This window comes from Protopterus annectens, chromosome 1.part2 (assembly GCF_019279795.1).
Source record: "Protopterus annectens isolate FY-2018-M chromosome 1.part2, PAN1.0, whole genome shotgun sequence".
Taxonomy (NCBI): domain Eukaryota; kingdom Metazoa; phylum Chordata; order Ceratodontiformes; family Protopteridae; genus Protopterus; species Protopterus annectens.
The window spans coordinates 1,066,552,584-1,066,574,216 of record NC_056727.1 but is presented as its reverse complement, the minus strand read 5'-3'; the positions used below and the strand labels follow the sequence as shown (position 1 = coordinate 1,066,574,216).

The following is a 21,633-nucleotide window of genomic DNA, read 5'->3' as shown; positions in this document are numbered from 1 at the left end:
TGTAACCATGGTCCATTTAGGAATTCTGTATGACTGGTACTTGTAACCAGGGTCCATTTAGGGATTCTGTACCACTGGTACTTGTAACCAGGGTCCATTTAGGAATTATATAGCACTGGTACTTGTAACCAGGGTCCATTCAGGCATTCTGTACCACTAGTACTTGTAACTAGGGTCCATTCAGGCATTCTGTACCACCGGTACTTGTAACTAGGGTCCATTTAGGGATTCTGTACCTCTGGTACTTGTAACCAGGGTCCATTTAGGGATTCTATACCACTGGTACTTGTATATTTTTGTAATCCAGCCTATCTGACTATTTAATCAGCATTCTTCCATAGGACATTTCAGGATGTCTGCCAATGGATCCTCCTCCTTTTTCTTCTTAAGCTTTGGTCAAACTGTTCTTGTAAGGGATTTGCATTTAGGGCCACCTAGGAAACGTGGCACCTTGTTGGGATCTTAACTCTTTGCTGGAAAAGTTAAATCTGTCTTCTTTTGAACCCACTAGTCAGGCTGATTTTCAGTTTGTTGCTTGGAGGGCTTTCTTACCCTTTACTGTGACATCCTGCTTGTTTTTTTCACAGAGATGGGGTTGATTTAAGAACAAATCTGTTGCTAATGCCAATAGTAGTTTTATAGTTTACTTTGATTCAAGCCATGAATTTTCCTGTAATCTTTCCTGAACCAAATAAGCAGTGTTCACCCCCCCATACTCAACCTAAACTCCTCCATCGTTACACTCCATTTACTTGATTTTTGTACCCTAATCTTACACATGGTAACTTTATATCTCTGTCAGTAAGAAATTTCACTGTATATTCTCCCACAGCTGTCATTTACATTATTCTTCTACAGACTGCAACTCCACCCTCTACCTACTTTCTCACCTACAAAACTTCCATTTCCAGGTCACTACCACTAACTCTGTTTTCTTTAATACAGGTCTACATAAGCTCTCTACCTCAGTCTACCTAATTTTTCTTATAACTGCTTGCCATCTGTATGGGTTATTACTGTGTAACCAACTGTCTCATGGGGGAAAAAGAAAAATGTGTTTCCTTAAATGCATAGGCTCTTGTATCTTTTATAATAACGTTTTGGATGTATTCATATAATTACATTAATTTTTTCATGTAAACATAATGTATTTTACAAAATGTAATTTTCTTTTTGTCCTAAAATTTACTTGCCTTATATATGCAACTTTTCTCCCCAGGCCTCTACTGAAAGTTAGATAAACCTCAGTCAGAACTTTCTGGTAAACAAAGAGAAATAAGTAAATAAATATTTTACATCCTCTGAATGTTCGCAGGCAAGTCAGAAATTATCTTGATAGAAAAATTCCTTTTGGAAATCTAAACAGCTCTGTATTCCCTGTGAAGGGACAAAGAAAGGGCAGCCCATGTCAAAATATACTATTTCTCGATGGCTGTCCCTTGCTATTACTTTTTGTTATTCCCGCCATGGTAAAACCCAAGCAGGATCTTGGCACTTTCTACAAGAGTGTTGTATTCTTCAGTGGCATATTGGAAAGGGGATGGACTGTAGAAGCTTTCTAGAGGCAGATGATTGGTCCTCTCTACATACATGTATGAATCGTTACCAGTGAAATTCCTTTTCCAGGTCCAGCACATGCTCTGCTAGAAGCAGCTAGGACCATTCTCTAGGAGCTCCTGGATCCACATCTTTCATCCTCCCAAACTGTGTAAGGTATGGTAATCTGCCTATATTACTAGGGCTGATACAGCAGGGATTCATGATGAACATAGTTCAGTTGTGTAAGTAAACTTTTATAGCAGAAGATTTTCAATTTCTATTATCAAAAAGGTAGGTTCTACCGTCTATATGTTTTTTCAGGACATTGGCCTCCCACTTTTAGTTGGCAAGAAAGTCCTGATTATTTTAGCAGCAAGGGTGCTTTTTCTCCATTCAGGAGTTTGAGCTAACAGCAGCTTGGGTGCATGTTTGGGGAGATCCAAAGGTTTTAGAAAAGTGGCTGGCTGTTATATTCTTGGCAGGATATAACCCGTATAGCTACTGCTACTGCAGCGCTGATTTACTGTTATGGTATGTGCAACTTCTACAACTGAACTGTCTGTCAGATTTATCAGACGATGTGTATATTGTGATGCTATGTAGTCAACTTCTATCTTTTCTACTGATTTTGAGTGGCTGTGTGAGGGCATTGTAACAGTTTGTTCTAAAGAAAATGCTACTTGTACTCCTTTTTTGTTTCTTGTATTTTCTTGTTTGCTTTGTGGGTGAGGTTTCCATACCTGCTTTCTGTATGTATGTTGAGAATGCTGTGCACAAGGAGACATATCTTTTCTGTTGGATTGAAGATAATTAGTTCATGGGGATGATTTTACTCATTGAGAGCTGATATTTCTGCTCTCTTTGGGGTAGCTTTTGACTGTTCTTTACTACAGCTTCCTCTTTTGTATAGTAGTGTAAAATGAGAAGTTCACTTTACATGCCAGTGCAACCATATTGCAAACTGTTTTCTGTTAAATCCATTTTCAAGGCGGGTTGGAGCTTCATTTAACCCCTTCCCTGTTTTGTGGGTGGGGTTAAGAGGGAGTCGGCCTCCCCTTGCAAACTAATTTAATGGAGCAGTGCAGGTTGCCAGGTGGTTAACTGGGATATGCTTCTTCAAACACAAGTATTTCACTGCTGGTCACACAGATAGTCTTAAGATTCCTGGTCTCAAAAGTTAGGTGGATAGATGTTGTAAAGGCGTCATAGATTGTATTTGTTATGAGTAAGTCTGCTTTTTTTGTGTTGTGTGAAGCTTTTATTGTATGTGGTAGTCAGTATGGTCTGCTTGTGACTTGTTTTGCTATGAAGGGGTGAGAACTCTTGGGCTGTGAAGATACCCTTTTCTACAGTTTGCTTTTTTTTTTCTGTTTTGCCAGGGAGAGAAGTGTGTTATTTGTTTTGTGAAGTAGATGTTTTTCATTTACTCTTGTGTAGTTTTCTGTGTTTTCTTTCCTCTGCCATTTGTAGTTTATCTTTTTCTCAGCAGTATTTTGATGGACATCTCAATTTGATAGTACTAGCATTTTTAAAAAGGTGTCCCTGACAGTTTCTGGATTTGTCCCTGCATTTGAGAGTGATGAGAAAAGGTGGTGAATCATTGTAACATCCAGTCTAAAGAATTGTGCAGAACTAATATAGAATAGTTAACTACCTGGCTGTGTTGGACTCTATAAAAATCTGATATACCAAACTGATGAATATACTTTTTTTGCACTTGATTTGCACTGTACTGCATTTATATAGTTGCTTTGCTGTTTATTGCTGGCCTCTGGCCTCTGTATTCTGTGCATGGTTTGTTTTTCCCACCCTCCCACCACCTGCTGGCTTTGGAATTGCCCGCCTCTGCTGTAAAATTGATTTTGGTCACTCCTTCCATTCACATTTCATTTGCTTACTCAACTGAGTACAGTGAGATCACTTTTGAAGGACTCCCCCCTTGCCTCTTTGATTTTGGACACTCCTCCCTATTCCATCTCATCATTTCAGTCTACTGAGCACAGATAAACCATTTGGGAAGGCCAGCCCCATTAGTTTCTTAATCTTGAACTATCTTCTGTTTTCTCCCTCTCCAATAATTTACACTTTATTCAGCTGCTGTTACTGTAATTGTGTTCTTTCTACATTATCACCATATTTTTGCTGTGAACTTTTAAGTGTTCAAGTGCTTTTATTCTGCTGCATTTATTACTGCTTTGGTAGTAGCCTGATTAAATTTATCTGTTATTCAAAGCATCTCAGTTTTGGTTTTAGCAGTTGTGCGTCAGGCCAGTTACTTTACATTTAAGAAGGTTTTTGTGGTCTACACTCTTGTGGCAAAACCTTTATCAAAACCCTCTCTCCATAAGTCTGCCCAAGTGTTCAGAACACTATGCCTGGACAATTCCCATCAGTTTTTCCTACCAGCCTGGTCGATATGGGCATACTGAGACAGTGTAGCAACTACCTCAGGTTTACTGACAGCCCTCTTCTCCTACCACATAACTTCTAGTTGCAAGAAATACATGTACGTCAGTAACCTGGAATCTATGCTGTTTTAAGCCACAGTCAGTACTCCTGGCAAAGAGGAAATTGCCAGCACAAACACCACACTACTCACATTATACTACCAAGCATGACCCACACCCACCTTCATAGAGGTCCACAATAAAAAGCTACCTAAGCAGCAGAGACCTCCAAAACACACTCACAAACATTCCACACACAACACCAAACACATCACACACATCAGACAATACACCAATGTCTCACAAACACAGCCCATAAGGCAAACTTTACAACAAAAGGAAGAAACTTTTGCAGAAAAGAGGAAAATCCCAGGATGCAAAAAACTCCCTTACTAGCCTCAGTAAGAAACTGAGATGCCTCATAAAATCCTCCAAAGCTAGTTAAAATAAAATTGCCAAAGATTCCAAAGACAACCACAAAGCATTCTATAACTATGTCAAGAATCTAAATGGCAATGCTCAGATCTGCACTGAGCTAAAACAGAATGGCAATAAATATACTGATTCAAAGGATATTGCCAATATCCTGGCAGATCGATTCAGTGCCAACTTCACCCCCCTCTCACCCCCTAAATGGCCCATCTCAATACTGGAAGATTGCCAAATTCCAGTAATAACGGCCACACAGGTACAAAACGCACTCTCTAAAGCCAAGAATACAGCATCCATGGGACCAGATGACATCCTGGGCTGTGTACTACATGAACTACAATATGAACTGGCACCTCACCTAAGTGTCATGTTTAATCATAGCCTCACCTCTGGTTTCGTGCCCACTGAGTGGTGCAGAGCTACAGGTATCCCAATCCACAAGGGGGATCCACCTTGGATCCTGGAAACTACCGTCCCATCAGTCTGACAAGCCTTATCTGCAAGGCCATGGAGCGTATTATCATGAAACTTATAAACAAAGACATTGGCAACCATCAAACACTGGACCCCACCCAGTTTGGGTTTGTGAAGGGCCGATCTTGTCTCCTGAACCTGATTGACTTCTTTGAATCAGTCTCCAGAGCCATGGACAAGGGTAAGGTGGTCCACACAGCCTATCTAGACCTTGCCAAGGCCTTTGACACCACCCCCCACTCTGGAATCATAGATAAACTTACTAAGTTGGATATTAATCCCTATGTCACCCAATGGGTTGCTAAATGGCTTACTGATAGAACCCACACTGTAAAAGTAGCCGACTCCAAATCCAGCTCCAGACAAGTGACAAGTGGAGTACCTCAGGGTTCAGTCCTGGGGCCGCTCTTGTTTGGCATCTACTTCTCTGAAGTACAGGTCAACACTAAGGGACTCTGGCTAAGGGAGCCATTATTGAATCCCCAAATGATGTGAATACTCTACAAAAGGGCCTTACAGAAACAGATGCTTGGTGCCAGAGCCATGGGCTCAAGCTCAATGCCAAGAAATGTATTGTTATCCCCTTTGGGAAAAAACATGTATCCATGAATTACCATATAGGTGGCAGTACAGAAAGTGTGATAAGAGACTTAGGGACACAGGTGGACAGTGGTCTCACCTTCGATAACCACATCGCCACAACAGTCAGGAAATCCTTCTATGTGGCACACCTCATCACGAAGGGCTTTTCATCCAGAAAAAAGGAGGTCATTGTCCCACTATACTCATCCCTCATTAGACCCATTATAGAATACAACGCCCCATTTGGTATGTACCTCTCAAGACATCTGCAACAACTGGAAAGGCCTCAGAAATACCTCACTAAAAGAATCACAGGCCTAAAGCAGATGCCCTACGCTGACCGCTATAAAAAACTCCAGCTTTACTCTGTCGCATATCGTCTCCTCAGAGGCGATCTCTGCTTAACATACAAGGCCATGTCAAACCCAGAGCTGTTGGACATGCTACACTTAAAGAAATCCCAATCCCTCAGAGCTACACGCTCCAGGGATCTAAACCTTGTCATCACAATAAACAAAACATGCTGGAGGGATAGGTTCCTGACCCAGAGACTCCCCAGACTCTGGAATAGATTGCCCATACATGTCAAGCAGAGTGCCTCTTTGGACCTCTTCAAGAGGAACCTTGACGATTGGATGGGAGAAAGGAAATTCATCCCAGGGATCACGTCAGTCACCCTGCTAGACAGGGGTCCAGGAAAGTAGATAATGTGGGAAGAAATAGCCAGGGAATTGTTATGGCTAGGCTTGTATAGGCCCTAGGGCTGATAGCCTAGTACCAACGTATGAACTTATGAACCTATGAAAACAATAAACCATCACAGCCCACAAGGCATAACAATAAACCAAACACACTAGTGACTCAATTGTGAGACACACCAGTGTCCCCCTCACCAGTCTCAACAAGGAGAAGGTCACGGTCAGTTCTGTCTGGTGCCAGAATCCGGCACATTGCGCACATAATTGTCTCTCCACAACAAGTACAAGTATGACTGTCACTGTCCATGTTGGTGTGAATGACTTGAAACTTACTTCCATGGACTATATGAAGAGAGACATGATTGAGCTCTCAGAGAATATGTCCCAGGCAGGCTAGCCCTAAGTAGCATTCTACCTTCACCAAGAATGTTACCACAATACCAACAAAAAATAATTGACTTCAACAATTAGCTTAGTTTCTGGTGTTATTCCAAGGAGATCCAGTATCTGTCTGCCTGGGATGACATGGTTGATGAGCCTTGATGCTTTGCCAGAGATGGCCTCCACCTGTCACCACTGGGATTCCGGATCCTGGCCAAGGCTGTCTCCTCCTCCATTGTGCCTTTTTTAGGCAATGTCTATCAAAAAGCAAATTGAAGGTCATGCTGCTTTTAATGCTAGGAGCCTTAACCTGAAAATACACTCATTGGACGCGGTCCTTGCACTGGAAGATGCCGATATCTGTGTGGTCACGGAAACTTGGTTCAGGGCTGCGGAGAGCACCCCTGCCTTACCAGGCTGTACCTCATTCCACACATTCTGGCCCCAAAATGAGGTCGGGAAGACTAAGGGTGGTGGAGTCTCTGTCTTCATAATGACAGGAACACCTTCAGACTGGTTTGCCAGCATGACACACTAGAACTACTCCAAGTACAACTTGACAGTTGGCAAGACACCCATCCAAGTTATAGCCAGCTATAGACCCCCCCAATGACTCAGGACACTCACTCCTCTTACCTAGATCTATTTGACCCCATCAAGGTACCCCCCAACACCCTGATCCTTGGTGACTTCAACTACTTCACCATAGACTGGGTGGATTATTCCTGCACTAATGTACTCACTCAACGATTCCTTGACTTCATCAATTCTAACTCACTAGACCAGCTCGTCTCGTCCACCACAAGGAGAGATAACATTCTGGACTTGGTTCTCACCAACATGGATAACTGCTGCACCACTCCCATAGTATGCTGTTTCTTGGTGAGGTCAGATCATCAGGCTGTCTCGTTCAAAGTTTCTACCCCACCCAACCCCCTCCAGCTGTAATCAAGCTAAAAAAACTTCTCAAAAGTGGAGTACAACGTCCTAATGGAGGGTATCTGTAGCTTCACTCCTAGCCCCCGAGAATGCAGATAGCTATGCTGAACAGTGCGCCGATGCAGTGTATAAGCACCTGTACAACTGCATGGACTCTGCCATACCCAACAGAACTAAAACCTGCTCCTCAAGGAAACACAAACCTGTTTGGTGGACATCTTCTATCAACAGGCTTTACAACAAAAAGAAGAAACTGTTGCCCAAGAGTAAAAAGGAACAAATTCCAAATTGGAAAACTCCCTCCTTAGCCTCAACAAGCAAATTAGATCACTAGTGAAAACCTCCAAAGCCAATTAGGAATCAAAACTAGCCTCCAAAACAGAGGGAAACCACAAAGCCTACTTCAGTTACATCAGGAACCTCCATTGCAAAGCTCAGGTTTTTCCGAGTTAGTACTTAGCAGTATCACTTACACTGATCCTGTTGACTTTGCCAACCTGCTAGCAGATAGGTTCAGTGCAAACTTCACCCCCCCCCCGTCACTCCCAAAGGCCCTTTCAACATTCCATATACTTTTCCCCACACCTCACATCTCCATAGATCAGGTGTTAAAGGTCCTATCCAAGGAAAATAACCCAGCTTCCATGGGACCTGATAGTATCCTAGGCTGTAGTCTGCACCATCTCCAGCAAGAAATGGCTTCGCCATTGATCACCCTATTCAACCACAGCCTAAGTACAGGCTTTGTCCCAACAGAGTGGAGAACTGCCATTGTTATCCCCCTTTCACAAAGGTGGTGCCACTACTGACCCTGGAAACTGTCACCCCCATTAGCCTGACAAGTCTGATCTGTAAAGCCATGGAGTATATTATTATGGATCTCATAAACAAGGACTTAGGCAATCTCCAAGCACTTGACTCTACTCAGTTTGGATTCGACAAGGACAGATCTTGCCTGTTGAACCTGGTTAACTTCTTTGAGACTGTCATCAAGGCAGTGGATGAAGGAAAGTCAGTACATACAGCTTAATTTGACTTGGCCAAGGCCTTTGGCACAATCCCCCCACTCGGGCATCATCAAAAAGCTAACACAACTTAGCGTAAATCCCTATCTCATTTGGTGGGTGACCAGCTAGCCTACTGACAGGACCCTCGAGGTCAAAATAGGTGCCTCCACCTCCAATAACAGATCTGTCACTAGTGGAGTTCCCTAGGGATCTGTCCTGGGACCCCTACTGCTTGGCATCTACTTCTCAGAGGTCCAGGCAAAGACAAAAGGCCTGTGGCTGGCCATGTTTGCGGATGACTGTAAGTTGGGTGCTGTCATTGACTCCCCAAATGATGTTGACATACTGTAAGATGGTCTCACAGCAACTAATGACTGGTGTCAAAGTCATGGACTCAAGCTAAACACAAACAAATTTATTAGCATACCATTCAGCAAAAACACATCCCCTACTGATTACCACATTAACGGCGATCCCCTAAACATAGAGACCAGGGTACTCAGGTTGATAACAATCTCACATTTGACCATCACATAGCGGCAGTGGTCAGAAAAGCCTTTTACTTGGTTCATCTCGTAAGTAAAAGGATTGCATCCAGAAAAAAGGAGGTTATTACCTATCTATACTCTTCCCTCATTAGACCAATAATTGAGCATAATGCCCTGTTTGGTCTGTACCTCTTCAAATATCTGCCCTGACTGGAAAGGCCACAGAAACCTCACAAGGAGAATCCATGGCCTCCAACACCTGTCCTATGTGGACAGGCTCAAATCACCGTCACTCTGCTCGGTGTCATACAGGTTGCTCAGAGGTGATCTGTGTCTCGCCTACAAGGCAATCTTTGACCCTGTCCTACTAGAGATGCTCCATATCCAACTCTTTAACTCTTTGCACATTACTCGCTCGAAAGGCCTGAATCTAATATGCGAGATCAACAAAACCTGCTGGAGAGACAGGTTTGTCTCCTAGAGCCCCATCTCTGTAATAACTTCCCATACACGTCAAACAGAATACCTCACTGACCCTCTTCAAATGCAGTCTTGATGAGTGTATGGGAAACCACAAATTTGTCCCAGGGGTTCCACCTTAGTCCCTCATTGACACGTGCTGACTGAGGTTTCTTTTTGGGTATAAACTCTTAACTAGGCTTGTAAGGGCCACAGGGCCATTAGCCTAGTAACATCCTATGATCCTAAGAGGTATAATGGTCAAAAGAAATGGCTGGAAAACTCTCAAGTTGAAAATGGGTGGGATCTCCTAAAGTGAGTTCCCTCATCTGCATCTGAGAGTTTGGTCTTGAAAGAGTTGGCAGATGAAACTCTTGTGACTACTGCTAGGAGAGCTCCTCATGAAATTATGGATAATATTGGAAAAAATAAACCTGTTTAGTAGGATCTGCTGCTGATGCAGTAAGCAGGGAGAAGTGAACAAACTGGATGGGTCAAACAGTCTTTACATGCTGTCAGAACATTATGATGTTCTTTGTGTTTCACTGTTGCAGTCATCACTTGTGGGTTATTCCTACAGGGTAGACATCAGTCAGCCCGAATACCAGAGTCAAGTTTTTCCCCTGCCTGGCTGCTGTCACCTGTGGACTGATGTCAGGTCATCAGTGGTATAAAGGAGAGCAGCCATTGCCATTACATCAGTCTTTCTTACGGTGGATCTGGAAGCAAATGCAGTTTGCGTGTGTGCCGGTCGGTCATTGCCAGAGTGGAAGTTGAATCTGAAAACGACTAGAGCCAAGTACCCCATTGGGGACCTTTTTCTTGCACTAACAGATGTCCAAAAAAGTCAATAATCGTTTCCACTGTGGAAAACAAATACCACACCGAAACTTCCATACCTTGTGTGTTACTTGTCTAGGCCCAGACCACGATGTCCTCTGTTGTCGGTTCTGCACACTTTTCAATTCAAGGACTATTCGCCGTGCAGCTGAATTTGTAGCCAGGCATTTCCAAAGTAGTTCCTCGCATTATGAAATGGCATCTGTCAGTCAGCAGTCTGTGGATATTCCCAAAAAATAAAAAGATAAAGAAAGGGACAGAATACACAAGCTTAAGCCTTCAGAAGACCCGTTCTAGAAGCAAGTTGTCAGTTCTCAGGAATTCATTGAGGCATATTCGCAGCCCCTGATGCCTGACTCATTTCCTTCGTAGGCCTCTACTGAGACCCGTTCATTGTCTGGTATGCTGCTGCGGAATGCTTCATCATACGATCCCTCGGTTGTCTCCACTTCAGTTGGGTCTGCAACCGCTACACAGGCACTGGCTTCCGAGGAGGTTCTTCGCACAACCAATTCAAGGCAAAAAACTACGTCTTCACCTCCAACTACCGCATCCCAACAACAAATGGATTTACTAAGTTCTAAAAGCAAGACTACCGCAAAGAAAACAGTCTCTAGTCGCCATCTTACTCCTCCTCCTCCACCCCAGACTCAGTTACTGAAAATGGCGGAGGACCTCGTCACTTTCATCAGGGGTAGCCATACCACTCCTTCTAAAAGAAAAAGGGATACTTCCCCTGAAGTTCACACAGAACCGGATTCTGAAATTTCAGACTACCTGGATTTAGATGAGGAACAACCTCTCACCTCCTTTGAGGATTTTGATGCAGAAGAATCCATTCCTTCTGCCTCCCCCCTGAGGATCTTTCATTTGGGGAAACCCTGCACACTGAGAAGCCCAAGATTATCCGCAGTCTAAGAAAAGACTAAGAGAGTTTCTAGATCTTGGTCAACACAGACCCTTGTCCATCCCTCCTATTCTGGACATGGTGGATGATGTTTTCAATGAATCTAGCCTCACCCCTGATGCCCTACCCCCTGCTCCTAGAAAACCTGACAGGTACTAGAAGGTGCCTGATTCACATAAGTACTTATTTAAAAACCCTGCGGCAGACCCAGAGGGTCCCAAAGGGCCCAAGGCTAGCTCATCTAAAAACTCAATTCCCTCTGACAAGGACTCGAGCTCTGGACAGATGGGGTAAGAAAGTGTACACCTCCACAACCTTAGCTATTAGAGCTCTTAAACTGCCAGTTCCGTATGCTAAAATATCAACAGCACACCTTGGAACTTATGAAACAAAAAATTTCATCTTTACCTGACACTAATAATTCCAGAGAGTTAGATCTTCTGCACTCTATGTCTCAAGTAGCTAAACACTCCCTGCACTGCGGATTCGATGCCCTAGACACCTCAAGTAGGGCCGCTGTGGTCAGGTTCAGTCATTAAGAGGCATGCATGGCTAAAAGAACAGCCACTGCCTGATCATGTAAAATCAAAACTACTTGATGCCTCCCCCTGGATAAAGACCACTTGTTTGGATCAAGGAGGTCATCAAAAAGATAGAGGATAAAGCTAAATCTATGCAAACAGTAAAATAATTCCTCCAAGTTCAACCTCCCAAATTCAGCAGAAACTTTCCCTCTAAGCACTGGTCTTTCCCAGCCCCCAGTAGACAGGTTCAAGGGAGGCCTCACAGGGACAGACCAGTTAGACCACAAAACCAAGGCCAGCGAAGAAGTAAGCAGTGGCCCTCCACTGCTCCCACAGTAGGGAGTTCTAAGTCCACTCACTACTCTAAGAATGTGCAATAACTCCCACTTGCACTCCCAACCAAGGTTAGGAGGAAGGCTATCCCTTTACAAACAAAATTGGCTGTCTGTAACAAAGGACCAATGGGTATTGAAAATCATTTTTCAGGGCTACAAATTTACCTTCCAAGAAGTACCAACCTTAACAGGTTACCAAAATCTCTCTCCAAATCAGTGGGCAGAAGCATTAAATCAAGTGCCCATACTCCATGCTCAAGGGGCAGTGGAGCCTGTGCCACAGGAACAAGCAGGAAAAGGTTTCTACTTCAGACTGTTCCTAGTGCCAAGAAAAGAAGGCACGTGGCAACCCATCCTCTACCTGTCCACTCTAAACACCTTCCTAGAGGTCCCAAAATTCAAAATGCTAACTCTTCAAAAACTTTTACCAATGCTGGGCAAAAATGTATGGCTAGCCACTCTAGACCTAAAGGATGCTTATCTTCATATACCCATAAGGGAGTCTTGCAGAAAATACCTACATTTCAGAGCTGGTTCAGAACACTTTCAGTTCTCTATGCTACCCTTTGGCTTATCTACGGCTCCCAGGGTCTTCACAAAATGCATAGCCCCAGTGATTGCCTTTTGCAGACAGAAAAACATCCAGATTTACCCTTATCTGGATGACTGCCTAATCCGAGCAGACAAAGAGAAGTTACTACAGAACCTGCTCTTTGTACAAACAACCCTAATCTCTCTAGGGTTATCTATCAACAGGAAAAAGTCAAACCTAAACCCCTCCAGGCAGATCACCTTCTTGGGTGCACTCCTGGACGCAGCCTCCCAAACAGCCTTCATCTCACTAGAAAAACAATGCTTTCTGCCAAACTTCTCCCAGTTAACTCTCAGAAAAAACTTCACAGCAAGGAAAATTCTGCAAGCACTGGGTTACATGTTATCCTGCATTCTGATGATTCCCCTGGCCAGGCTGCACATGAGGAAACTCCAGTGGTACCTAAAGAACCTTTGGTGCCAACACTCTCAATCTATGGAGACCACTCTCCCTCTCATTCCATGCATAAGGAACGAGTTTCTTTGGTGGGCAGAGGCCTGCACTCAGAACAAGGGCCTTCCCTTCACCTACCTACCACAAGGCCAGAATATCACCACAGATGCCTTAGACCTAGCTTGGGGCACTCATTTAGACACCCTGTGCACCCAAGGCTCTTGGAACCTCAGGCACATTCATTGGCACATCAACCTAAAGGAAATGATGGCAGATCACAAGGCTATCACGTCCTTCCAAGACCACCTAAAACAAGGCTATCACATCCTTCCAAGACCACCTAAAACCAGGAGTACTTCTCATAAAAACAGACAATACCACAGTCATGTGGTACATCATCAAGCAGGGGGATACACTCTTACCTCTCTGCCAACTAGCCATGAGCCTCTGGCAGACAGCTTCCTCCATGGGCCTACACCTGATAGCCCAGTACATCCCAGGAGTAAACAACACCCTAGCAGACCATCTAAGCAGAAACTACTTAGACCCTCATGAGTGGAAGCTCCAAAAGGAGACATTCCTCCAAATCACCCAGGCCTGGGGAAGACCAGAGGTGGACCTCTTTGCCTCACAACACAACAATCAGCTGCACAAATTCTGCACCAGGGAGTTCCACCCCTAGCTTGGAAAGTGGATGCTCTCTCATTCCAGTGGACCAGTCTCTTCATTTATGCGTCCCCCCCTGCCCTTACTCCCAAGGGTACTGCTCAAAATAAGGCAGGATGGACCAAAAGCTCAGCCTGACCAAGGAGCCTTACAGGCCCCTGCTGTTAACTGCAGACCTCCTGACACAAGCCAGAGGGAAGATTCTGCATCCAAACCTGCACACTCTCAAGCTTTCTGCATGGCATATCCCCCAGGGTCCCGGGGATAACCTACAGTTGAGCAAGCAGGTCCTAGACATTATTAAAGAAGCCAGAAGACCCAGCACCAGGAAATCTTACTCAGAGAAATGGAAAAGATTCAACTCCTGGTGCCTATATAAAGGTCACAGCAGCTCCCAGCCATCCCTCCCACCTATTCTGGACTACCTATTGGAGCTACTTAAGAAGGGCCTCTCCTTTTCCTCCATTAAAATCCATGCCTCAGCCATTTCAGCACACTTTCATGCTGAACAGCCTGTCTTCTCTCACCCTTTAATTAAGCAATTCCTCAGAGGTGTATCTAATATTAGACCCCCTAGAAGGGCACCCACTCCAGCCTGGGAACTGAACTATGACTTAGAAAAACTGACATTGTCTCCCTTCGAACCAGCTGCATCAGCAGACCTAAAACACCTTTCCTGGAAGACTGCCTTCCTCTTGGCTATTATTTCAGCTAGGAGTGTGCCAGAACTTCAAGTACTCATGGCCACTGAACCCTTCATTATCTTCCATGTAGACAGGGTGGCTCTCAGGACCAATCCCTGATTCATGCCAAAGGTAGTATCAGATGTAACCCTAAACCAGGCTATACATCTCCCCACCTTTTGTCCACACCCTCAGAATAAAGGGGAGAGAATTCCGCACACACACACTGCATGTGCACAGACAGTTAAGATACTACCTGGACAGAACAAAGTCCATTAGGAAGACAGATCAACTGTTGGTTGGCTTCGCCCCAGGGATCGAGGGGAAGCCTATCTCCAAACAGACCATTTCAAAATGGATATCTCACTGCATACAATTCTGCTACAATTTTCATGGAAAAGCTCCTCCTAAATCTATCAGAACACATTCCACTAGGGCAGCCTCTACTTCCACTGCCTTCCTTAGAGGAGTACCCACCAGGGTCATCCTAGAAGATGCCACTTGGACCTCAGTCCACACCTTCACCAAACATTACCACCTGCCTCTCTTCTCCAGGGCTCGGGCAGGCTTTGCCTCTGCAGTCCTGCAAGGCATGCTAGCTCAATCCTAGGAATTTCATACTTCCATCCTCCCCTTCCTCAGCTTTGTATCCTCCCACAAGTGATGATTTCAACACTGAAACACGAAGAACATAGTACAGTTATGTACACTTATCATAAATGTAGATGTTTGAGTGTATTCACTGTTGCAGTCCTGTTTTCCCGCCCACCTTCCCCCTTAATCTTATCCTTTTTGGAGATTACCTGTCATTCTTGTGGCCTTGGGCAACCAGAGGCTGTTTAAAAAAATTTCCTTCAAGGGACTCCTATAGGTTAGGGCAAGAAAAACTGATGTAATGGTGCCAGCTGCTCTCCTTTACGTCAGTCCACAGGCGACAGCAGCCGGCGCAGGGGAAAAGCTTGACTCTGGTATTCGGGCAGACCGAGGGCTACCCAGCAGGGATAACCCAAATGTGATGACTGCAACAGTGAATACACTCGAACATCTACATTTATGGTAAGTGCACACAACTGTACTTAAGAGATTTTGGAATTAGGACATTGAGATTGTTTTTTTTTCTCAAATGTATTGTTATTGCATTTTTTCTCCTTCTTTTAATGCAAGAAAAGTATATCACAGAAAAATATAAGAACATATACTAGGAATATCAAGTTGCACTAATCCTCATAAAGTATATATAACATGAACCATCAGTGTTAAATTAACAATATGCAAAATTAATTAACAATCAAGCTGTTCATATTGAGCTATAATACAGAAAACACACAGATAATAATACAACATATTGAAATCTGACATTAAAACACTTGCATCAAGACATTCTAGCCTACCTAACGTATGTTATATCTTGTACTAATTATATACACTATATACATTGAAGTCACCTTGAATGTTCATCTTATTATGTATTACCATGACCTGCCCATTGCTGTTGTGGGTAAACATTTTACAATACTAAATGTCTTTAATTTCCCTTATTTACATGGAATAATACTGATGTTGTAGTTCCTTGTTCGTAATTCAGTTTTGGGTTCGGGCATTGAGATTGTTGAAAATTTCCCTCTGATGTGGAACCGTGGCATGGTTGACTCAGCTTTGTGATAATAAGATGTGCATTTTTTGGCCTTGCATTAGTGCCTCCTAAAAGAGGCGACTCCTGTGTTTGGATTGTGTATAGTACTTCGTCTCTTCCTAGTTCTTTCCAAAGAGATGTAGCTGCACGGTGCCGCACCGTGATTCTTCTCCCTAGTATGTCAGCGAGGCGAAGGACTACGTTTATATGCTGCATAAAACCAAATACTTTTTGCAAGCGGTTTCTTTTTTAAGAGGGAAAAAAGCCTGTTCAATTCAGTACCGTTCTTTAATTATTCTATTGGCTGATTAAGCAGGATCTGGTTCTTATTGCTGTTAAACCTTTTTCATTTCTTCACCATTCATTTACTGCAAGGTGTCATACTGGTAGCAAAATATAACTTTACAAAAAAGGCAGTAAATAACTCTCTTAATCTTAATAACTCACTTATTACATGCAGTAACCAACTCATTTTTCCCTGATGTTGCAGGAAATTTCAATCTGTGCATTTCTTTCAGATCGTAAAGAAATGCCGCGTCAGACATCTGATCCACAACCATGCTCTACCATCGATCCAAAGATGACCCGCCAGTTTTCAACTCCACAAGCCTCCTCTGTTGTTGATGGAGTAAGTCAGCGACTATCCAGTATCCTGAAGTCTTCCCAGGAAGTACTAACCGGAGGAATCAAAAGTGCAGCGTACTGGGACAATGAGGCCAATGGACCAAAACCTGCAAGTCTTTCACCCGTCAGGTAACCATACTGAGGATGAATGAGAAGCTTTTGGATGAAAGGGTATCCATCTGTTGTGGCCCAAGTTTTATAACATTTCCAAAATTGCCGATTTGATGGCACTAAGTGTTTTTTCTTTATTTTGTTTCTGTTAATGATGTTACCATACTGAATAAGACACTGCCTATTTTTAACATGACTTGGGGAAAGTTTTTGATGAGATAAAAACAAAGCACATTTGTAAGACATGCGATTTGGATAACATAATGTGAATCAAGTAAAGATCAAAGTAGAGTAACAGCATACTGTAGGTACAACTCGTTAAGACATGTTTAGGATAAATGATAGAGCAAAAATAAAAGGAAAGCACTAATAACTAGCATTAAGTGCCATTTACTATTGTAAACTACAGTTTAGCACAGTTACAGGGTACACTTTGTGCTATAAGAATTTATAGTCAGAAGTGAATGTATTATAGGCTGAAGCGTGCTAGGGTGTTGCCAGTGCCAGTAAAGAGTACAGAGAATTAAATAAATGTTAAGCTAGTGAAAGACAGGTTCAAAGGTAAGAGATACTGGAGAAGAAAGGGGACAGGGAAACCAAGTTGTTGAAGACTGCAGTTAACATTCTGTTTTCCTGAATGAGTATTTTAAGTTGGAACAGTTGCCCTTTAAGAATTTATGAAACAAAAATGATTAGGGCAGAGTTAAATTGGAGAACATTTGTGTATAATGGAAAAATATCAGGGCTAGATATTTATGTAACAACTGGAGATCTTTTTTTGCAGCAGTCATAGCTAGTGGTGTTCTGTATGTATACTGAAGATCTCTACAGAAGAGGAAGCTCTGGTGAATGGATTCTTAAACAGTTTAGCTTAGGCATTCTCCCACACGGACATCCTATTTTGAAAGGGAAATGTCCTTTGTAAGGCACTATTTATTTTTCAGTGCTACTCCTGATTAGTGGAAAAGAGCTCACATTTCAGCTTGCTTTGATAGTAACTCCTAATCTGATGAGTGTTTGCAGTATTTATTCCGTACTCACCAAAAATGGCTGCTAAGGCAAAGCAGTTAAATGGTGGAGGACATGCATCTTCTGTGCTTGTGCTGTTTTAACCCTGATCACAATCTTGACTCCTGCTAGTTTTGTAAACAGTTTAGTGCGAATGTGTAGCCCATAGCCAGCATACCATTAGAGATTTAATGGAGGGAAAGGCCTAGAAGAAAAAGCAAGACAGCATTAATTCTCTTTTTTTACTTTGCAAAGGGAAGAAAACACCACCACTACTTAGTTAGTTTGCTTCTAGGATCAAGGAAAGTATCCTTACACCTGTTATTCATCATCTAAAATTGTCATTGTGGCTGTTGTTGATAGTATCCCACGTCCCTGCCTGATAAATCGTATATACCTTCAATGGAGGACAATCCCAGCCATCCCATTTTAGTCATCCATGTACTGAAAAAAATATTGAGGGACATCAGTCTCTCCCACTTGGAATTTCAGTGCATATTTTGGCTTTGTCATTGTCTCATGTTGACAAGTTGTTGACGGTGTCATTTGATGAAGGTCATAAACTGACACTGTTGAGACTCAGTCTGTTGCAGCCATCATTGTAACATTCCTTCATGAAAACGTCATACACTGACTTGTATCCCCCACCCCACAACAGATGATAAATTGAGAACTGTGCATCATTTTCTTATCCAAGCTTTTAGAGACATTAAGTGGATGTCTGTTCCACAGAATGGGCCCTTTGCAAAAAGGTAAGGCTGCCTTTACAAGTGCCAAAAGATGAGCCAGCAAACTGTGAGACTGAAATAATGTTTATTCAATGAAAAAACAAACCGGTTTCGGCTGATATACACCACAGCCTTCCTCAGTGTAACTAAAATTCATTGAAAATGATCCTTTTATAAATGTATTTTAATTAAGTCAAACCTGTGATTGTATAATCAAAATTGTTCATTTAATCCATATGGGAATAAACCTCCCAGTTTAACAATCCACTTTCTCTAGTATCCAGAATAAAATGCCATCCTGCTTTGTTAGATTTATTACCTTTTATAAAGTCAATGACCATGAAACTGAACTTGGCAGATAAATGTTTTGTAGAATGTTTGAATAAAGCACTACTTGTTTTTTTATTTCTCAAGTCACTAGTGTGTTCAGAAATTCTCAGTCTAAGTGGCCATGAAGTTTGGCCTATGTAGAAAGCACCACAGCTGCATGTACCTAAATAAATCAGCCATTTGCTGCTGCAATTGGCAAAAAAGTTAATGTCATAAACTGTGCCACATTTCTTACTTGTGAATTGTTTGGACTTTACTGCAATGAGTGCAATGACCACACCAGGATATAACGAAAAATCTTTACTGGTGTATCCGGTACCTTGGCTTTCGCCTTCAAGGAATACATTTTACACCAAGCAGCCTTGTTTTATATTTGACATCATTAGAATAATTACATTAATTAAAACAGATTAGAATCAATTATTCAATTAAATACATTAATGCATATAAATACTTTGCTCTATAAAATAAACTTTCTGTTACATATTGCTGAGATTTCATGTGCTCCACTATTTATAAAACAACTTTTTAACAATTTACTTTGGAGAGAAAATGCATATAAATGTGTTTAACTGAAAAAATAAATTCAGCAATAACCATTATTTCACAAGGTGAACAGCACCAATATGTATATATGACCAACCAAATGGACACAAAACTGAAAGCAGAGCTAATAATATAAACTCACCCTTAACATTTAATACTAATTACCATATTTTTAATTATTTCATTACATTCTAACATTCAGATCTAAGTCTATATTTAGCCCCCTTGGATACAAGGTTTGAACGTTAATAATACATTTTGTTTCTAACAAAGATAAATTGCTTGTTAATTCATCCCCTTTCTGCTGTTTGGGCTTGGCCAACACGCTAAAGAAGAAGGATCTATCCGAGCCTTCATGGAACCTGATGAAGTGCTCCACCACCAGCCTTTCTATCCTACCTCTCCTGATATCACCCAAATGCTCCGTGACTCTTTTTGTCACTGCTCTTTTCGTTTGTCCTGTATACCATTTTGCTGTGGTACAGTCACAACCAATGATATAAATAACTCCCCCTGATTCACAACTGCATTGGTCTCTAGCCTTCTAAATTCTGCCGTTGATGTTGACCCCATCTAGGTTTTTAATCTTCTTACATACATTTCACACAAGGGAAACTACCCTTTCTGCCATATTCTCTATCCAACTTTCCTATGGATAGCAATTCTTTCATATTTTTTGATCTACTATGTGAGAATGTTACTCTGGAAAAAATTTCTCAAACCTCTCATCATTAAGGACAATGGGCCAAAACCTATCAACTAAACCTCTTAATATTTCTGAAAATGGTGAGTATTTATTGACAAAAAAAAACATAGTTTTCTGTCCCTCATTTTTATTCCTAGACTGGAACATGTCTCTGTTCCTAGTATCTCCTTTAAACACATTGGTATGTGACAGTCCTAACCTCTTTTGGACTTTGTTCTCTGCTGCCATTAAGACTGCCTCTATATCCCCCTCTTCAGAAGTTTGTCTCTAACCTTACTAAATTCATGTCCCAGCATAGCTCTCTCCGAAGTGTTGTTGGCTATTCGTAAGTACTCTCCATATGGCAACGATGCCAATAAATGAGGAGCATGCATACTGTCAGCCATAAGAAAATTGTTGACCGCCATACTTTTGACGTAAGGTGTGAATGCCACTGTAAAATTCTCATCCACCTAAAACTCTAGATCCAAATACTGTATTACATCCCTGCTGGTGTTGAAAGTGAACCCAAGTCCAAAATGGTTGCCCTGCAGTGTCTGCATGAAATCATGAAATTCCCCTATCTCAGCCTTGCAGATGAAAAAAAGATCATCAATGTATCTTTTAAATACCAAGACCCTGTTTTTATAAAATTCTGTATTATACATATGAACCTTTTCAAAATGGTCCATAAACAAAATTGCATACATGGGGGCATATGATGCCCCCATCGCTGCCCCTTCCTTCTGCAGAAAATATTTGTTGTCACATACAAAGCAATTATGAGTTAAAGAACAGCCGAATAAGGAAGTTGGTGCATGTGCCTTCACCTAACATGCATCTCACTGCCTCCAAACCCCACAGATGTTTAATATTCATGTAGAATGACTTTACGTCTACGCAGGCCCAGTAGTATTCATGGGACCATTTCATACCTCCTATCATATCTGCCAACTCTTTTCCATTCTTAATATGTGATGTAATTCTACACAAGTACTTTTTAAGATGGAAGTCCAAAAACATGGCCACAATTTGCAGAAAGGCCCCCTTCCCTGACACTATCGGTCTGCCTGGTGGATTGTTGATACATTTATGTATCTTGGGTATCACCTTAAAAATTGCATCCTTGGGCTTGCTTATATATAGCTTGTTAACATCCACTGAACTCAAAAAAACAAGCCTCCCCCCCCCCTCTAAAATCTTCAGCAGGGCTGTATTAAATGACTGGACTATTGGTCAGCCTTTTGTATATGGTGTTGTCTTCCAACAAAGTCAAAGCCATCCTGTTGTACTGTATTTTGTTCATAATCACCCAATTGCCCCCCTTGTCTGCCTGTGTAAAAACATGACTCTCATTGTTATGCCTTAAATGCTGTAAAGCATCCCACTGATTCTTAGTTAGATTAAATGCCCTGAAATGCTTTCTAAAATAGTCATATTCCATTTCTGCATGTCTACATAGGACACTTTCAAACACACAAACATTAGTGGACAATTTGGGTGGCATGAAAGAATACTTATAAGTTACTTGTGGCACTGACATTTTACCGTAACCAGTAAAAAAAAGTAACACTTTCATTAA

General features: G+C 42.1%; 1 protein-coding gene across 2 annotated transcripts in view; it reads left to right on the top strand.

Annotated features, from left to right (window-relative positions):
- The window catches only part of LOC122792230 (arf-GAP with SH3 domain, ANK repeat and PH domain-containing protein 3-like), a 1,314,966-nt gene that overhangs the window by 1,216,178 nt on the left and 77,155 nt on the right, over positions 1-21,633 (top strand). For both annotated transcript variants that reach the window (XM_044059977.1, XM_044059976.1), the window contains exon 23: positions 16,538-16,772. In XM_044059977.1, the coding sequence (XP_043915912.1) occupies positions 16,538-16,772 (235 nt within the window). The remainder of the gene's footprint in view (positions 1-16,537; positions 16,773-21,633) is intronic.